This window comes from Trichechus manatus, unplaced genomic scaffold, assembly GCF_000243295.1.
Source record: "Trichechus manatus latirostris isolate Lorelei unplaced genomic scaffold, TriManLat1.0 scaffold00007, whole genome shotgun sequence".
Classification (NCBI taxonomy): Eukaryota; Metazoa; Chordata; class Mammalia; order Sirenia; family Trichechidae; genus Trichechus; species Trichechus manatus.
In genome coordinates, this window is record NW_004443943.1 from 20209686 (window position 1) to 20224111 (window position 14426).

At 42.8% G+C, this 14426-nt stretch overlaps 1 protein-coding gene across 2 annotated transcripts in view; it reads right to left on the reverse strand.

Annotated features, from left to right (window-relative positions):
- MYOF (myoferlin) overlaps positions 1-14426 on the reverse strand; it is a 169564-nt gene that overhangs the window by 24929 nt on the left and 130209 nt on the right. For both annotated transcript variants that reach the window (XM_004369943.2, XM_004369942.2), the window contains 4 exons: positions 12225-12301; positions 8903-8914; positions 7609-7707; positions 5157-5282 (listed from right to left, as the gene is read on the reverse strand). In XM_004369943.2, the coding sequence (XP_004370000.1) occupies positions 5157-5282; positions 7609-7707; positions 8903-8914; positions 12225-12301 (314 nt within the window). The remainder of the gene's footprint in view (positions 1-5156; positions 5283-7608; positions 7708-8902; positions 8915-12224; positions 12302-14426) is intronic.

Consider the following 14426-nt stretch of genomic DNA (forward strand, 5'->3'; position numbering starts at 1 on the left):
AATTCTATTGGCTAGAATTTTGTTCAGAATTTTTGCATCTATATTCATGAGAGATATTGGTCTGTAATTTTTTTTTTTTGTGATGTCTTTGCCTGGTTTTGGTATCAGCGTGATGGTGGCTTCATAGAATGAATTTGGAAGTGTTGGGAAGCAAGTAATTTTTAAAACCCAATAAAGTACTAAGGGTGATTCGCTGTTTTCTGCATCACTCCTTACACCCCGTTCCACTTCCAGGCAAATGCCTGTTCATCCCTCATGTCTCAGCTGAAAGGCATCACTTTTTTCCAGAAAACCTCTGACTACTCCTGGGTTGGGTGTGTCTCCTGCCTGTTCTCATTTAGCCCTGTGCTCACCCCTGTCCTAGTACTGACATCTGTGTCATCACTGTCTACTTACTGTCTATTCCTTCACTGGACTGTGAGCTTCCTGAGGGTGGGAGTTATGTCTTGTTCATCACTCAGGGATGAGCATACAGTAGGGGCACAATAAATGTTTCAGGCCAGTGTGAGGGGCCATGTGTTTTATCTCTAAATCTGCTTAAACAGAGGGGAAAGCACCAATGTTGTTGTTGGGTGCTGTTGAGTTGATTTTGACCCATAGCAACCCTTTGTGACAGAGCAGAAGTGCCCCATAGGGTTTTCTAGGCTGGTGGTGCAGTGGTTAAGAGGTACAGTGCACTATGGCTGCTAACCAAATGGTCGGCAGTTCGAATCCACCAGCCATTTCTTGGAAACCCTATGGAGCAGTTCTACTCTATCCTATAGGGTTACTATGAGTTGGAATCGACTCGACGGCTATGGGTTTTGTTTTTTGTTTTTTTTAATCTTTATGGGAGCAGATTGCCAGGTCTTTCTCCTATGGCTTAACCACTATGCCACCAGGGCTCCATGTGGATCTTAGTTCCAGCTATACTCATTCAGTAAAGCAGCATGAATTAAGCACCTCCCATGTACCGGGTTTTGGGACCCAAAAATGAACTCAAGGAACCCAGTCTGGCATGGAAGTGTTGAATAGTTTGACTCTTGTGCCACATTGATGGTTTGGTGGGAGGCTCTAAGGAGAAGGGTTTTCAGACCACACATAGTACACACATGATACTCTGATTGATTAGCAATGTCTGCTACAGGCAAAGGGTTAGGAAGCAGCAGCACTTCTGCCATGTACTTGCCAACTGTGCTGGAGGGGCAGGCAGGCAGGTAAGCAGATACTCAGAATGTGAAAGATGCTTTAATAGTGACATGATCCCAGACCTATGGGAGCGTAGAAAAAAAGTGAGTCACTCTGCCCAAAGCAACCAGGGAACACTTCACAAAGAATGTGACATTTGAGCTGGCACTTAAAGAATGAGAAGGACTTTGTCAGACCACAAAGAGAAAGGAAGGGCACCCAGGGAAGGAAGAAGAACCTGTCCCAAGGCTCTGAGTTGTGAGAGGACAGGGTGTGTCTGGGGCTTGGGAGAGGTTCTCCTGGCCAGGAGGGTGGGGTGTGTGAGGGTGGGGTGGCAGAGGAGACAGGGAGCTTGTGAAAGGCAGGCTCCACCTTAGGAAGGAGTTGAGACTTGATCATGTGGAAACTCAAGGGGTGTCTTTAATCAGTCAGGAAACATGACCAGATTTGCTTGCATGAAGGATGGGCTGAAGTGAGGTGAGAAAGGTGACAAGGACACTCAATTGGGAAGTTGTTGCAATAGACCTGCTGAAAGCTTGTGCGGGGCAGTGAGGAAGAAGAAGAGGAGCAAGATCACGGAGAGGTTGAATCTCTAGGATTCAGGGCTGGTGGGCATAGGCAGGGAGAAGGAAAGAGATGCTGAGAATGGCTTTGAGTGTTCTGGTTCCCCATGACCCTTTTCCTTGTTGGTACCTTCTAGTGTCCATGAGATGTCAAAGGACATATCCCTGTCCCAGAGAAGCCCTGTCTGGTCCCTAGATGAGATCGTAACTCTCATAGCAACTTGTACTTTTCTTTCATAGCATTCATCAGTTTGTTATTTTATATTGGTGTGATTGTTTGATTAGTGCAGTGTGATAGATTGCTTTTATATGGCCTTTCTCACCATGGTCTTATAACGTCCACCAAATGACTGGGTGGGACTATGCAAATGAGGTGCTTGTGGCCCACCAAAGGGATTGGATAGCTTGCAATTAAGGTGCATGGCACCCTTGTAGGGGTGGGACCATGCAAATAAGGTCTATGGAACCCTAATGAGGGAATTGGTCAGTTTTGCCATGCCACTAGGCTTAAAAGAGAGCCAATCCCAGAGCAGAGGGGGACCTGACTACCAAGAAGAAGAGACAGGAGTGGAGTGCATCCTCTGGACCCAGGATCCCTGTGCTGAGAACCTACTAGATGCAGGAAACAGAGGAGCTGTAACATCCTAGACAGTGCAAAATGGCAAGAAGCAGTGGCAGAGAAATAGCAGCAGCAGAGGCAGCAGAACCAGTGGGCTTCCCAGTCCATGGAGCAAGAAAGCTGAGCACCTTCAGGCAGGAGGCATGCTGGGGAAGTGGGGTGCCTCTGGGCACCTGGTGGAGCTAGGCTTGCCGACCCACAGAGCAAGAAAGCTGGGTGCGTTTGGGTTGAGGCTTACTGGTGAAGTGGGGTGCCCACTGGGCTCTTATTGGTAGAGCTAATGAGCCTTGTACACTTGTTCTATCAGGACAGAGGCCAGGCCAAGGGGCCAAGGGGCTGAGGGCCAGAGAGAGCCCTGCATGTGAGCACAGCTGAGAAGAGGCTATCCTGATCGAAGAACTCTACCCGGAGCATTTCCTGATCCTGAATTGTAACCTGTAACCCTAAGAAACCCCATAATCGTGAGTATGGTCTGTGAATTCTGTGTGGTCATTGCAACGAATTATTGAACCCAGCAGAGAAGCAGAGAGTGCCATAGGAGGGACAGATGGTGTCAGAATTAGTAAAAAGGTTGGAGGGTGGAGGCATGTCTAATCTCCACCTCATAGGAATCAGCCTTGGGCTGCTGATGATGATTCTCTCTCCTCCTCGTGAAGTTAGAGGAAGTCAGATGTCTCCGTCATGCCATTTTTACAATGAGTAATCACTACTGACTGATTCCACCATCTGTCTGTCAGTTTGTTGTGCTGTGGTGGTTTGTGTGTTCCCATGATGCTGGAAACTATGCCACTGTTATTTCAAATACCAGCAGGGCCACCTATGGTGGACAGGTTTCAGTGGAGCTTCCAGACTAAGACAAACTAGGAAGAAACTCTGGCAATCTACTTCTGAAAATCCAATAAAAACCCTATGCATCACAACAGAATATTGTCTGATACACTGCTGGAAGATGAGCCCAAACATACCAACAGTCATGAGGATGGTGCAGGACCGGGCAACGTTTCATTCTGTTAGTCATTAGCTCGCCATGAGTCAGAGCTGATTCAAGGGCAACTAACAACCAGTGACTGATTAATGACCACAAACTCTCAGAGGGTAGGAACAGGGTCTGCTTTTCTTTCTAATCACATCTCCAGATTTAATGCAGGTCCTGGCCCATGGGCATTCAAAAAATATTTGTTTGGTGAATAAATGAATACATGAAATAAGTGAATGAATGAATGGATAATGATGCCAACTGAGATTAGGAACAAGTGAAGTGGTGAAGGTATGCAGAGCAGGGAGTGAGTTTAGTTTGGGGCATGTCCAGTCTGAAGTGCCCAGAATACATTCAAAAGCAGAGGTACCGGAAGCTGCTTTGGTTCTGATTAGCTTTATAACTTTGGCAAATTGTTTGTTCTCTCTTGGCCTCGTTTTTTTTCTTTTGGCTTTAAAATACTGGTTTAATAACTCGTATTTACCTTTAGACCAAAGTAATGAAAGCACATAGACAGAAAAATATATAATGATAAAATTAAGAAGCCATTCCTTTTATATTCCCTTCAAACTCTGGTTTGTGTGTTTTTAAAAACTAGTGACTTATTCTAATATGTCCTTTCCTTTTTTTTTTAATTTTTTTTTTTTTTGGACTTTAGATGAGGTTTACAGAGCAAACTAGTTTCTTATTAAACAATTAATACACATATTGTTTTGTGACATTGGTTGCCAATCCCACGAAATGTCTCCCTCTCGACCTTGGGTTCCCCATTACCAACTTTCTTGTCCCCTCCTGCCTCCTCGTCCCTGCCTCTGGGCCGGTGTGCTCATTTTATGGCGGGCCTCATTTTTTTCATTTGTAAAGTGAGGAAAGTAGCCTAGGTGATTTGTGATCCATTATCAGCTGGAAAATTCTGTATTCTATATTTCCCACCTCTTAAGTTCAGAGCTTGCTAACAAAGGCTTTCCATGTTTGGAAACTGTTGTTTTTGGGTACCATTGAGTTGATTCCGATTTATAGTGACCCCATATGACACAGTAGAAGTGTCTTATATGGTTTTCTTGCCTGTAATCTTTACGAAGCAGATTGCCGGGTCTTTCTTCTGCAAAGCTGCTGGGTGGGTTCAAACCCCCAACCTTTTGATTAGCAGCCAAGCTCTTAACTGTTGCACAGCCAGGGCTCCTTGTTTGGAAATTGCCAATGACCAGACATGAACATGCAGAGCTTTCTGTTGTAAAAAAGCTGCTTTCTCCTTCCTTTTCCCTAATGGGAAGATCTGGATGAAGATGCACCTGCAGGTGACTGATGTTCCTTGGACATACTCATTGTGAGAGCTGATAATTTGAAAGAAGAGATTCCTAACCTTCTGGAGGTTGTTGTCAGATATTCTCGGCTGAGTTATTAAATACCACCTTCTACAGACTAGGATGGCGAGACTTCATCTCATGTACTTTGGACACATTATCAGGTGGGACCAGTCCCTAGAGAAGGACATCATACTTGGTAAAGCTGAGGGTCGGTGAGAAAAAGGAAGACCCTCAATGAGACGGATTGACACAGTGGCTGCAACAATAGGCTCAGGCATAAGGACTGTGAAGATGGCACAGGACCAGGCAGTGTTTTTCACTCTATTGTCCATAGGGTCACTGTGGGTCGGAACAGGCTCAACGGCCCCTAACAACAACAGCAGACTCATCAGTTTTACAACTTTCTGATTAAATAAATAAAACCCGTTGATAGTCTACCTAAAAGAGTTGGATGCCCTTTATCCTAGGTACATAAAGAAAATAAAGGTGAATCTTAAACAGGACAAACAGCACATTTTACTCACCTTAAACTCTCCTACCACAGAAGGATCATCATTCTCATCTGATTTGCCGCGGTGCAGCTTGAAAGTCTCTGAGAAGTCTGTCAGGCCCTCAAATTCTGTTACTTTCTCTAGTTCACAATCATATATCTGAAAACCATCAATGGATCATTAATTTCTCATTAATACAAAGAAGAAAACAAAACAAACTCATTGCTGTCGAGTTGATTCCAACTCATAGCGACCCTATAGAACAGAGTAGAACTGCCCCACAGAGTTTCCAAGGAGCACCTGGTGGATTCAAACTGCCGACCTTTTGGTTAGCAGTCGTAGCTCTTAATCACTACACCACTAGGGTTTCCATTGATACAAAGATGGAGTCTAAAATAAAAAAGATTGACAACAGCAAATGTTCATGAGGAGGTGGATGGAGCAACTGGGACTCTCATTTTGCTGGTGAGAGTGTAAAATGATACACCTCTTTGGAAAATTAAGTCTGCCAGGTTTTTTTTTTTTTAAAGTATAGTTAAGTATCTACCTATACTATAATCTAGAAATTCCACTCCTAGCAATTTACCCAAGAGAAATAAAAACATGCCCACATGGTATAAGAACGTCCATAGTATCTTCATCATGAGGAGAATAGATAAATTGTGGAATATCCACATGATGGAATACTACTCAGCATTAAAAAGGGTACTGATACATGCAACAACATGATGACTCCCAAAATAACTATGTTGGGCTAAGGAAGCCAGGCACAAAAGATACATACTGTATGATTCCATTTGTACGAAGTATAAAAACAGGCAAAACCAAACCACAGTTATAGAAATCAGGTAAGTGGTTGCCTCGGAGAAGGATGAAGGCTTGTGGGGAATTGACTAGAAAGGAGCACAAGGGAATTGTCTGTGGTGATGGGAATGTTCTGTATCTTGTTTTGGGTGGTGGTCTACACCAAATCAAAACTAAACCCATTGTCGTCGGGTTGATTCTGACTCATAGCGAGCCTATAGGACAGAATAGAACTGCCTCATAGGGTTTCCAAGGAGCAATTGGTGGATTTGAACTGCTGACCTTTTGGTTAGCAGCCAAGCTCTTAACCACTGTGCCACCAGGGCTCCATACAATTCAAAACTCGTGGAATGTATACAACTATCAAAACTCATTGAATGTATCACTTCACTGTATGTGAATTATACCTTGATAAGAAACTGGAAGAAGAACGAAGACAGGAGGAGGAGGAGAAAGAGGAAGAAGAGAAAATGAAGAGAGGGAGACCAGTTCCTCTGATTCACCAGCCCAGTTTGATCATTTTTCTTACTGGCTGTCGTACGTGCTGGTGTTTCTTAAAGCTGTATTGGATGTTACGACAATAACATGAAAGGATGTGATTTTTTTCCATTTTAATGGGGGAAATTATTTTAATGGCTAGACATTTCTCAGTTTAAAGCTTTTTCTTCTATATATTGTTCTCATAATTTAACAGTTGCTTCTACTTGAGCCATTACAAGCTGATAAATTGTGTGGAGAATTGGAAAACTCAGAACATTAACAGAAAGATCACAGCCAGCCCTGCTTAGTTCAATAGCTCATCTTCTCCTGGGCACACATGCCCATGGTTATGATTTTATGCTGCATACATGTAACAGAATCAGCTTTTCAGCTAGTGAAACCAATCCCCATTTAGAAGACAAATGTTGACCTTTGAGGCATGAGGCATGTTGACCTTTGATGCTGTTCTACAAAGAGCACTGTGACTTGTAGGTCTCCCTGAGTCAAACTGGGCAGTTTTTGGCCTAATTTTTGCGGTGCTAACCCATTACCAGCCCTCTGCAAGATGTCCCCATGTCCCCACGTCCGAAAGTACAGTCATGTAATCATAACTTGGCAGCTGTGCTCAAGATCCGGGAATCACGACAAAGCCAAAACCCACTGCAAGAGGGCGCTCCAGGAGGCCAGAGGGACTCCTGGCCCTTCCCCATCAGTGACCACCATTGGACCTTTTGTCTTCTGCTTAGCTCTGCCTTGGCCGTTTTTTTTTTTTTTTTTTTTTTTGGGGAGGGTGCATTAGGTGAACATTTACAGCTCAAGTTAATTTCTCATACAAAAATTTATACACATATTGTTATGTGACATTAGTTACAGTCCCTATAATGTGACAGCACACTCCCCCTTTCCACCTGAGGTTTCCCGTGTCCATCCAACCAGCTCCTGTTCCTTCTTGCCTTCTCATCCTGCCTCTGGACAGGAGCCGCCCATTTGGTCTTGTGTATCTGCTTGAACTAAGAAGTATACTCTTCAAGAGTATTATTTTCTGTTTTATAGTCCAGTCTAATCTTTGTCTGAAGAGTGGGCTTCGGGAATGGTTTTAGTTCTGGGTTAACAGAGCATCCAGGGGCTGTGGCTTTGGTGCCTTGGCCAGTTTTAATGAATGTTGATACCCCACCCACAGCAGCAGCAGAGACCCCATTACCTTGAGTTTGGAATAGCCTTTTTGAATATATTGTCCACATTTTTCATGTTCCCCTGTGGAAGCATAAAATTTACTCCACCAGTCAACTATTTCTTCCTCCTAAACACAAGCCAAAATGGAAAAACCCTTAGTGATGACCTGAATTTCCAGTCTATGCAATAAACACTATATATATATTAGCTAGCAGAAATAGGTACTCCTAAACCTGCAACAGTAACAGGTGAGATTATATGGCTTTTGTTTACGTGCACAGTGGACAAAGCATTTGAGATTCTTCTGCCCAGAAGCTGAAGGTGAAATGATCATCCTTGGCCAACAAAATGTGTTCAGCTTTAATGCCCGTAGTTACACTAAATGATTTTCTTACATCCTATGGACACAGTCTGTTAATTTGTCTGCTTTTACTTTTTTACCCTGTTGACTTGTTGTTTATATCTACAAATTAAAATAAAACCTCCAATATATATTTTTCAGTAACTCATTTCCTTAGCCCTTTTAGCCGACAATGTATTGCATGTAATATAAAGTCCCCTAAGCTAAGGATGGGAGAAACTGGTTCTGACTCAAACTCTACCCCCTTTATATTATGGACCTTAACAGCTTAGGCAAGTTGGTTGACATCTCTGAGCAACAATTTCTTCATCCACTGAATGGGATAAGGATACTACCTGCCTCCAACTACCTCTGAGGGTTGTTTTGGAAGTCAAATAAGATCATTAAGAGAAAGAGCTTTGAAAACTATAAAATGTGAAACCAAAGCAGGGAGGCATTGTGGTTAGTTTAGATTAGTGGTTCCCAACCTATCCGCAGAGATTCTGATCCAATCAACTGGGGTGAGATCTGGGCTTAATAGGGTTTCAAAAGCTGCCCAGGTGATTCTAATGTGCAGCCAGCTTTGAGAACCTCTGTTTTACATGAGCAGTTCTCAGTTGGGCAGAAGGGCCAGCATGTCAGAGTCACTTGTGGAGGTTTTTCTAACTACAAAGGGCCTCCCCTTAGATTTGTAACAAGAATAGATCCTCATCAGACCCGCTATTGCTTATGTTAATCTACCTGGGAAATAATTCCAAAAATACAGACCACTACCTGTAAAATAACCTCCAATTGGGTTGGGGGGGGTGGAGGGGGGAAGAAGAGACACTCATTTCTTATTTGCACGCACACACACACACAGAGTTATTTCCCCCTTATGGACCAGTAACCCACTCCTGAATCTAGAAAATTTTCATTATGTATCAATTATAGGTAGAATCTGCATGAATCTTAAATCTAGCAAAATATGTACAACAGTTACCTTTTCCGTCAGCTGCTCACGCATATGAATGGGAACGATGAGGATAAACCATATAACCGGCCACATGGATATGGAAATCCCACAAGCATTAGGTTCAAAGAAAGAGAGAAGACATTAGTTTTCATGCATGCTTTTGTATTATCAAAATTTTATGGATTGTTTAAATTATTCAATTCAAGATGATCTCATAATTAAATACACTTATTGGTTGTCTCCCTGAAAATGTGCAAAAGGATTACACACAGCATGAAAACGAAAAACTTGGAGGTAGCCATCTACCTTTCATATTTTCAATACAGTTAAATAATCTTACTATCGGCCAACACCGTGGTCACACAAGAGAGAGTGGTAGCTCCTAAAGAATATCCCCAACTTGGCCTAGTCTTCATTCCTTCAAAAAATTCTCCTGTCACAAGATGAGTATGCCTAGCATAACTTCCATATCATCACATAGGTACCTTCTCTTGGTTTTCCCTATGCCTACAGTATAGCAACAAATAAATGTCCACCTTTGATAATTGTTTTAACGGTACGTTTTTCATTGGCCAAATCCTTGTATTTGAATTTTTTCATGGAAAATCCACTCCTGCTCTCAGGGACATCTGGGAGATGAGACAGTGAAGAGCTAGGATATTGGGGCTTGAGTTTTCTCTTGGCACCTGCTGGGACATTAGCCAAGCTTGCCCTCAGGTGCAGTTTGAAGAAATGCTACCTAGACCCCCTTTCTGAAATTCTAATTCAAGTTCATATCTAATGTGGGGAGAGAACAACTCCTCAGCTACAAACAGTTCCTGGGCTGCTGTGTTAGACACCATAGGCTTCTTCTCTGCCCCTCAGTATTTTCTGGATTTTGGCTTTGGTTTAGCCCAACAGAACTGCCAAGAGAGGCAGAAAGACAGATAGATATATCAATTCTTTCTATTAGACTCATACCAAAGTGGGATTAAGGGTTACATCATCACAGCTGAATTGAGATTTTGGAGAGAAGGATTTTATACAGAAAGTGCGTTCCCATTCTGAATGGTTCCTGAACTCAGATTTTTAGCGACTTGTCTATTCACATCTATTTTCAACCACTCAAAATCATTTTAAAGAAAAAAATAGTTTATGATATTAAAAGCATTATTCAAAACAAGTTTCTGACTTTGAAATTTAGGATTAATTTGGGAGAATTTATTCATGCATGTCTGCTCATTAGTCCGTGCGTTAAACTCACGGAAGCATTTTGCTCTATTGTAGCCAATGATGAACTTGCAGTGAGAACAGAATTATTAAATGACACAGAAGATTCTCCTCCTTAGGCTTAAACAATAATATTTGTTTAAAGATCACCTGTCACTCCAAAATCTGCTAATAGAAAGAATCTGAAAGTAGAATTAAAGTCTCCAGACCCAGTCTCCCAAAGTCCCAGGCAGCTTCATGCATTTTTCTCACCATACATACATGCACTGTCTTTGGAGAAGCCATTTTGCTGAGTGCTGTTGACATGCTGCTTAAGCACTGGAATTGGAAGGTAACTGTTGAAATGGCCGTGTCAGAATGTCTATGTTATCTGGCTAGCACTTACCAATCTGCCCCAAATACTTACTTCTCGTTTTTCTCGTGGCATTGCCAAGTCCATTTGTTAAGCGCTCCCATGCACATCACAGGGTAATGCCGTGGGTTTCCACGAGCATGGGACTGTCACCTAAAGCCACAGCCTCCAGTCCCCAGCCCCCAGCAATGGTACAGTTAGTTTTGACTGGCTCCCTCAATTTATCAAGACACAAAGCTTGAACTGAGTTAGCAGTATACATGTCAATTACAGGACAGCAGCAAGCTTATAATAGCCTCTCCCAAAGCTCAACTTTGCTCCTTTGACTTTGCAGAGATGTGTGATGCCTACCCAGACAATCGGACGAACAGGTGGAATCCATTTTTCAGAGGTGATTTCAGCCTTTCTTATCAACACAGCATACCTCGACCAGGTGTCAGGAGACAAGCTGATTAAAATCATTTACAGGACAGTGGGAAGGACTGATAGCACCATTCCCACTCCTGCTAGGATGCAATGTTAAATTCTAGTGATGTAGATTGGACTTGTAGCATGTGCTGCTATCATAGCCCTAACTATTGTTAAGAAATGAGTGAGAATATCGGCATAGATTGGCTTTCTTCTTCTTTTGGATTCCCCCGTAGTAAGTACCTAGGGCTACTGAGTACACAGCAGGCACACGATAACAATGGATTGACAATGGGAGGTGGAAATTTGGAGGCAGATTATAGAGCAGAGTCTTCAACTGCCTTTTTCCAGAGTATTTGTGAAAATCAGCATAAAGGGTCTTAAGTCTATTATACTTAATTTTTCCCAAGGCTGCTACTGTCATACTGTTTACAAAGTGAAAATAGTAGTTTTGTGCTATGAGGTGGCAAGTTTAATATTGCCATTTGTGACTATAGGATTCCCAGAGAGTGGAATCAAACACACAGTGCTGGCTGTCGAGACTACTTTAATACAGTCCAATTGTTAGTGATTTTAATGCAGTGGGAAGGAAGTGGATTTTTTTTTAAAGGCACCGTTTATCAACATAACATATTAAAGTGCAGTCGTGCATTTTCTGGCCAGTTTACACATTATACCATGCTGTGAAAGTCCATCATAAATGCCAACAAAAACATGAAGATACTTGGTGTTTTCTTTTTTTTGGCCTGAGGCTTCTTTGTTTCTTTCCCCTTTCCTTCTTGTAGAATTGGCTTGAATGGTTTTAAAATAGCGACCTGAGTGAGCATTTCCATCCGTTTCTTCACTTCAAAATCCCAGTGAATTTAAAAATCTGGGGTGTCCCATATACTGACAAATAGGGTCATTAAAATCCATTATACTTACGCTTCATGCAGAGAAAAACCACTGGTGTGCTGTATATGTCCCTGCTCTGGACGTTGCAATGCTGTCAATTCGCTCCTGAAATTTCTCTTTGTAGCAAATATTATCACTCACACTGTCCATACCAGTGGTTCCCAGCCGTGCTTACACATCAGAATTACTTGGGGGAGGGATTTTAAAATATACTGATGCCTAGATCCCTCTCCCTCTTTGTGTGTGGGGCCTGGGCATGAGTATTCTTTTAAATTTCCCCTGGTAACTTTGATTGTCAGTGAGGGTTGAGAACTACCAGTCCACGCACTGTCATCGTAACTATCAGTGAGTGCAAGATCCAGATTCTTTTCTCTACTCAGTCCTTGATCAAATTGGTTGGATTACCAATATCTTATCATTGCACTGAATGGTTGTTTCACTCAATTCACCAGATGCTTAGGCTCAATGATCAGTTCAGAAGCCTACCTTAGAAGCCAGCAATGGTTTGGTGTCTTCTACTTCAATGACGACATCCCGGCAAGGTGGGGCAGCCATCAGGGAGGCTGCAGGACAAACAAGTTCATAATCAAAGAGCATTAGGAAAATCCAACCATGAACATTCTACTCCAAGTTCAAGTTTAACAGGCACAGGATGAATGGTGGTGTTTATTCCTGGATGGCACTTTCTGAATGAAGACGACCACACTTGAATGCAGAAAATAATCCATAATTCATCCCTTCTTCCAAAACATAATAGGGTTTTAGACATTTTCAAGAGGACCACATGGCCCCCTTTTATTGTTGTTTGTTTGTTTTTTTGCTTTGGACAATTAGCCCAGTGCCTATACACAGGAAGTGCTCAAAAAAGGTGTTGTGTCAATATATGTGTTTAGAAGATGGAGGCAGGAAGAAGGGGAGAGAGAAAGAGAGAACGCTACAGCTAAAAAAGCCTCCTTTTCTTGGAATCTGTTCCTAAGGCACAGACAGAAACAGAAAAAAAGCAGGGGGGATAGTTGCATTATTTCAGGTCTGAAGTTGCACTGGCTTATTCTGCCCCTGTACTCATGTGCTTGGCTTTCTGTACAATTCCCAGAACTTCTGTGGCTCAAGATTTTGGGGCTGGAGCAAGGGCTCAGGGGCAGACCCTGGGCTCAGCAGGTATGGTGCAGCTGGAGGGAGTGGGATGGCAAAGCCTCAAGCTGAGGCAGGGTGGGGATGAAAGGAGGTGTCCACTCTTTATTGAAGATGACATTAGGCAGCCAGACATTCAACAGGAGACCAGAACCCAGACAGAATGAATCTGCAAGCCAAAGTGACTTTCTCTTCAGCCAACCCAAGCAACTGACATACAGGACATAAAGGAGGGGAGGGAAGAAACATTTTTAAAGGCCCTACCATGTGCCACGCATTGTGCTAAGCATTTTGCTTATACTGTCTCATTGACTCATAAAAGCCCATTGCTGTCTAGTCGATTCCGACTCATAGTGATCCTATAGGACAGAGTAGAACCACCCCAGGGTTTCCAAGGCTGTAAATCTTTACAAAGCAGACTGCCACATTTGTCTCCCACAGAGTGGCTGCTGGGTTCAGCTGCCTACCTTTGCGTTGGCGGTCGAGCGCTTAACCACTGAGTCACCAGGGCTCCTTTATCTCATTGAATCCCTCAATAATTCCATAAAGTATGTACCATTTTATACATTAATAAACAAACACACAAACTGGGGCTAAGAGAAAGCAAGTCACTTGCTCCAGGTTAAACAATTAGTAGTAAGTGGAAGTAAATAACCTAGGTTTGTCTGACCCCAAAGCTTATATTTTAAGCATCAAATCTGAGCCCGGAGCAGAGTAGATGCTGAAAAAGTGTTCGGAGAAACAATCAAGGGAACACTGGGGAGACAGAGGAGACTGACTTTTATGGAGCATGTATGATTTGCAGTTGCTGTGAGAGGTAGTTTTATATCCAGGAGGTACCCCAGCTCTATCAGCATTCTCTAAGCTTACAAGATAAGCTCCCCCCCAGCTCCTGACAACTGCAACGACGCAGAACATGATGTCAGATCAGCAGGGATATGTGAACATAGCTTTATGCAAGCTCACTCTTAGATTATCCGTTTTCCACTTCATCATCCTCATGTAAACAAAATCTCAGGGACAGGAGGACAAAGCTCTTCTGGGTGCTTTCAACGTTAGGCTAACTGAGGTGCATTCCTCAGCTCTTACCCTATCATCAGTTTTTTTGTTTTTTAAAATTGTGCTTTAGGTGAAAGTTTACAGAACAAATTAGTTTCTCATTAAACATTTAATACACAAATTGTTTTGTGACATTGGTTGCTAACCCTGTGATGTGTCAACATTCTCCCCTTCTTGACCTTGGGTTCCCTATTTCCATTTCTCCAGTTTTCCTTTCCCCTCCTGCTTTCCTGTCCTTGCCCCTAGGCTGGTGCGCCCATTTAGTCTCATATACATGGTTGAAGTATGTGGGCCTGTCTAATCTTTGGCTGAAGGGTAAACTTCAGGACTGATTTCAGTACTAGTTAAAAGGGTGTCCAGGGGCCATATTCTCAGGGTTTCTCCAGTTTCTTTCAGACCAGTAAGTCTGGTCTGTTTTGTGAGTTTTAAGTTTGTTCTACATTTTTCTCCAGCTCTGTCTGGGACCCTGTATTGTGATTCCTGTCAGAGCAGTCGGTC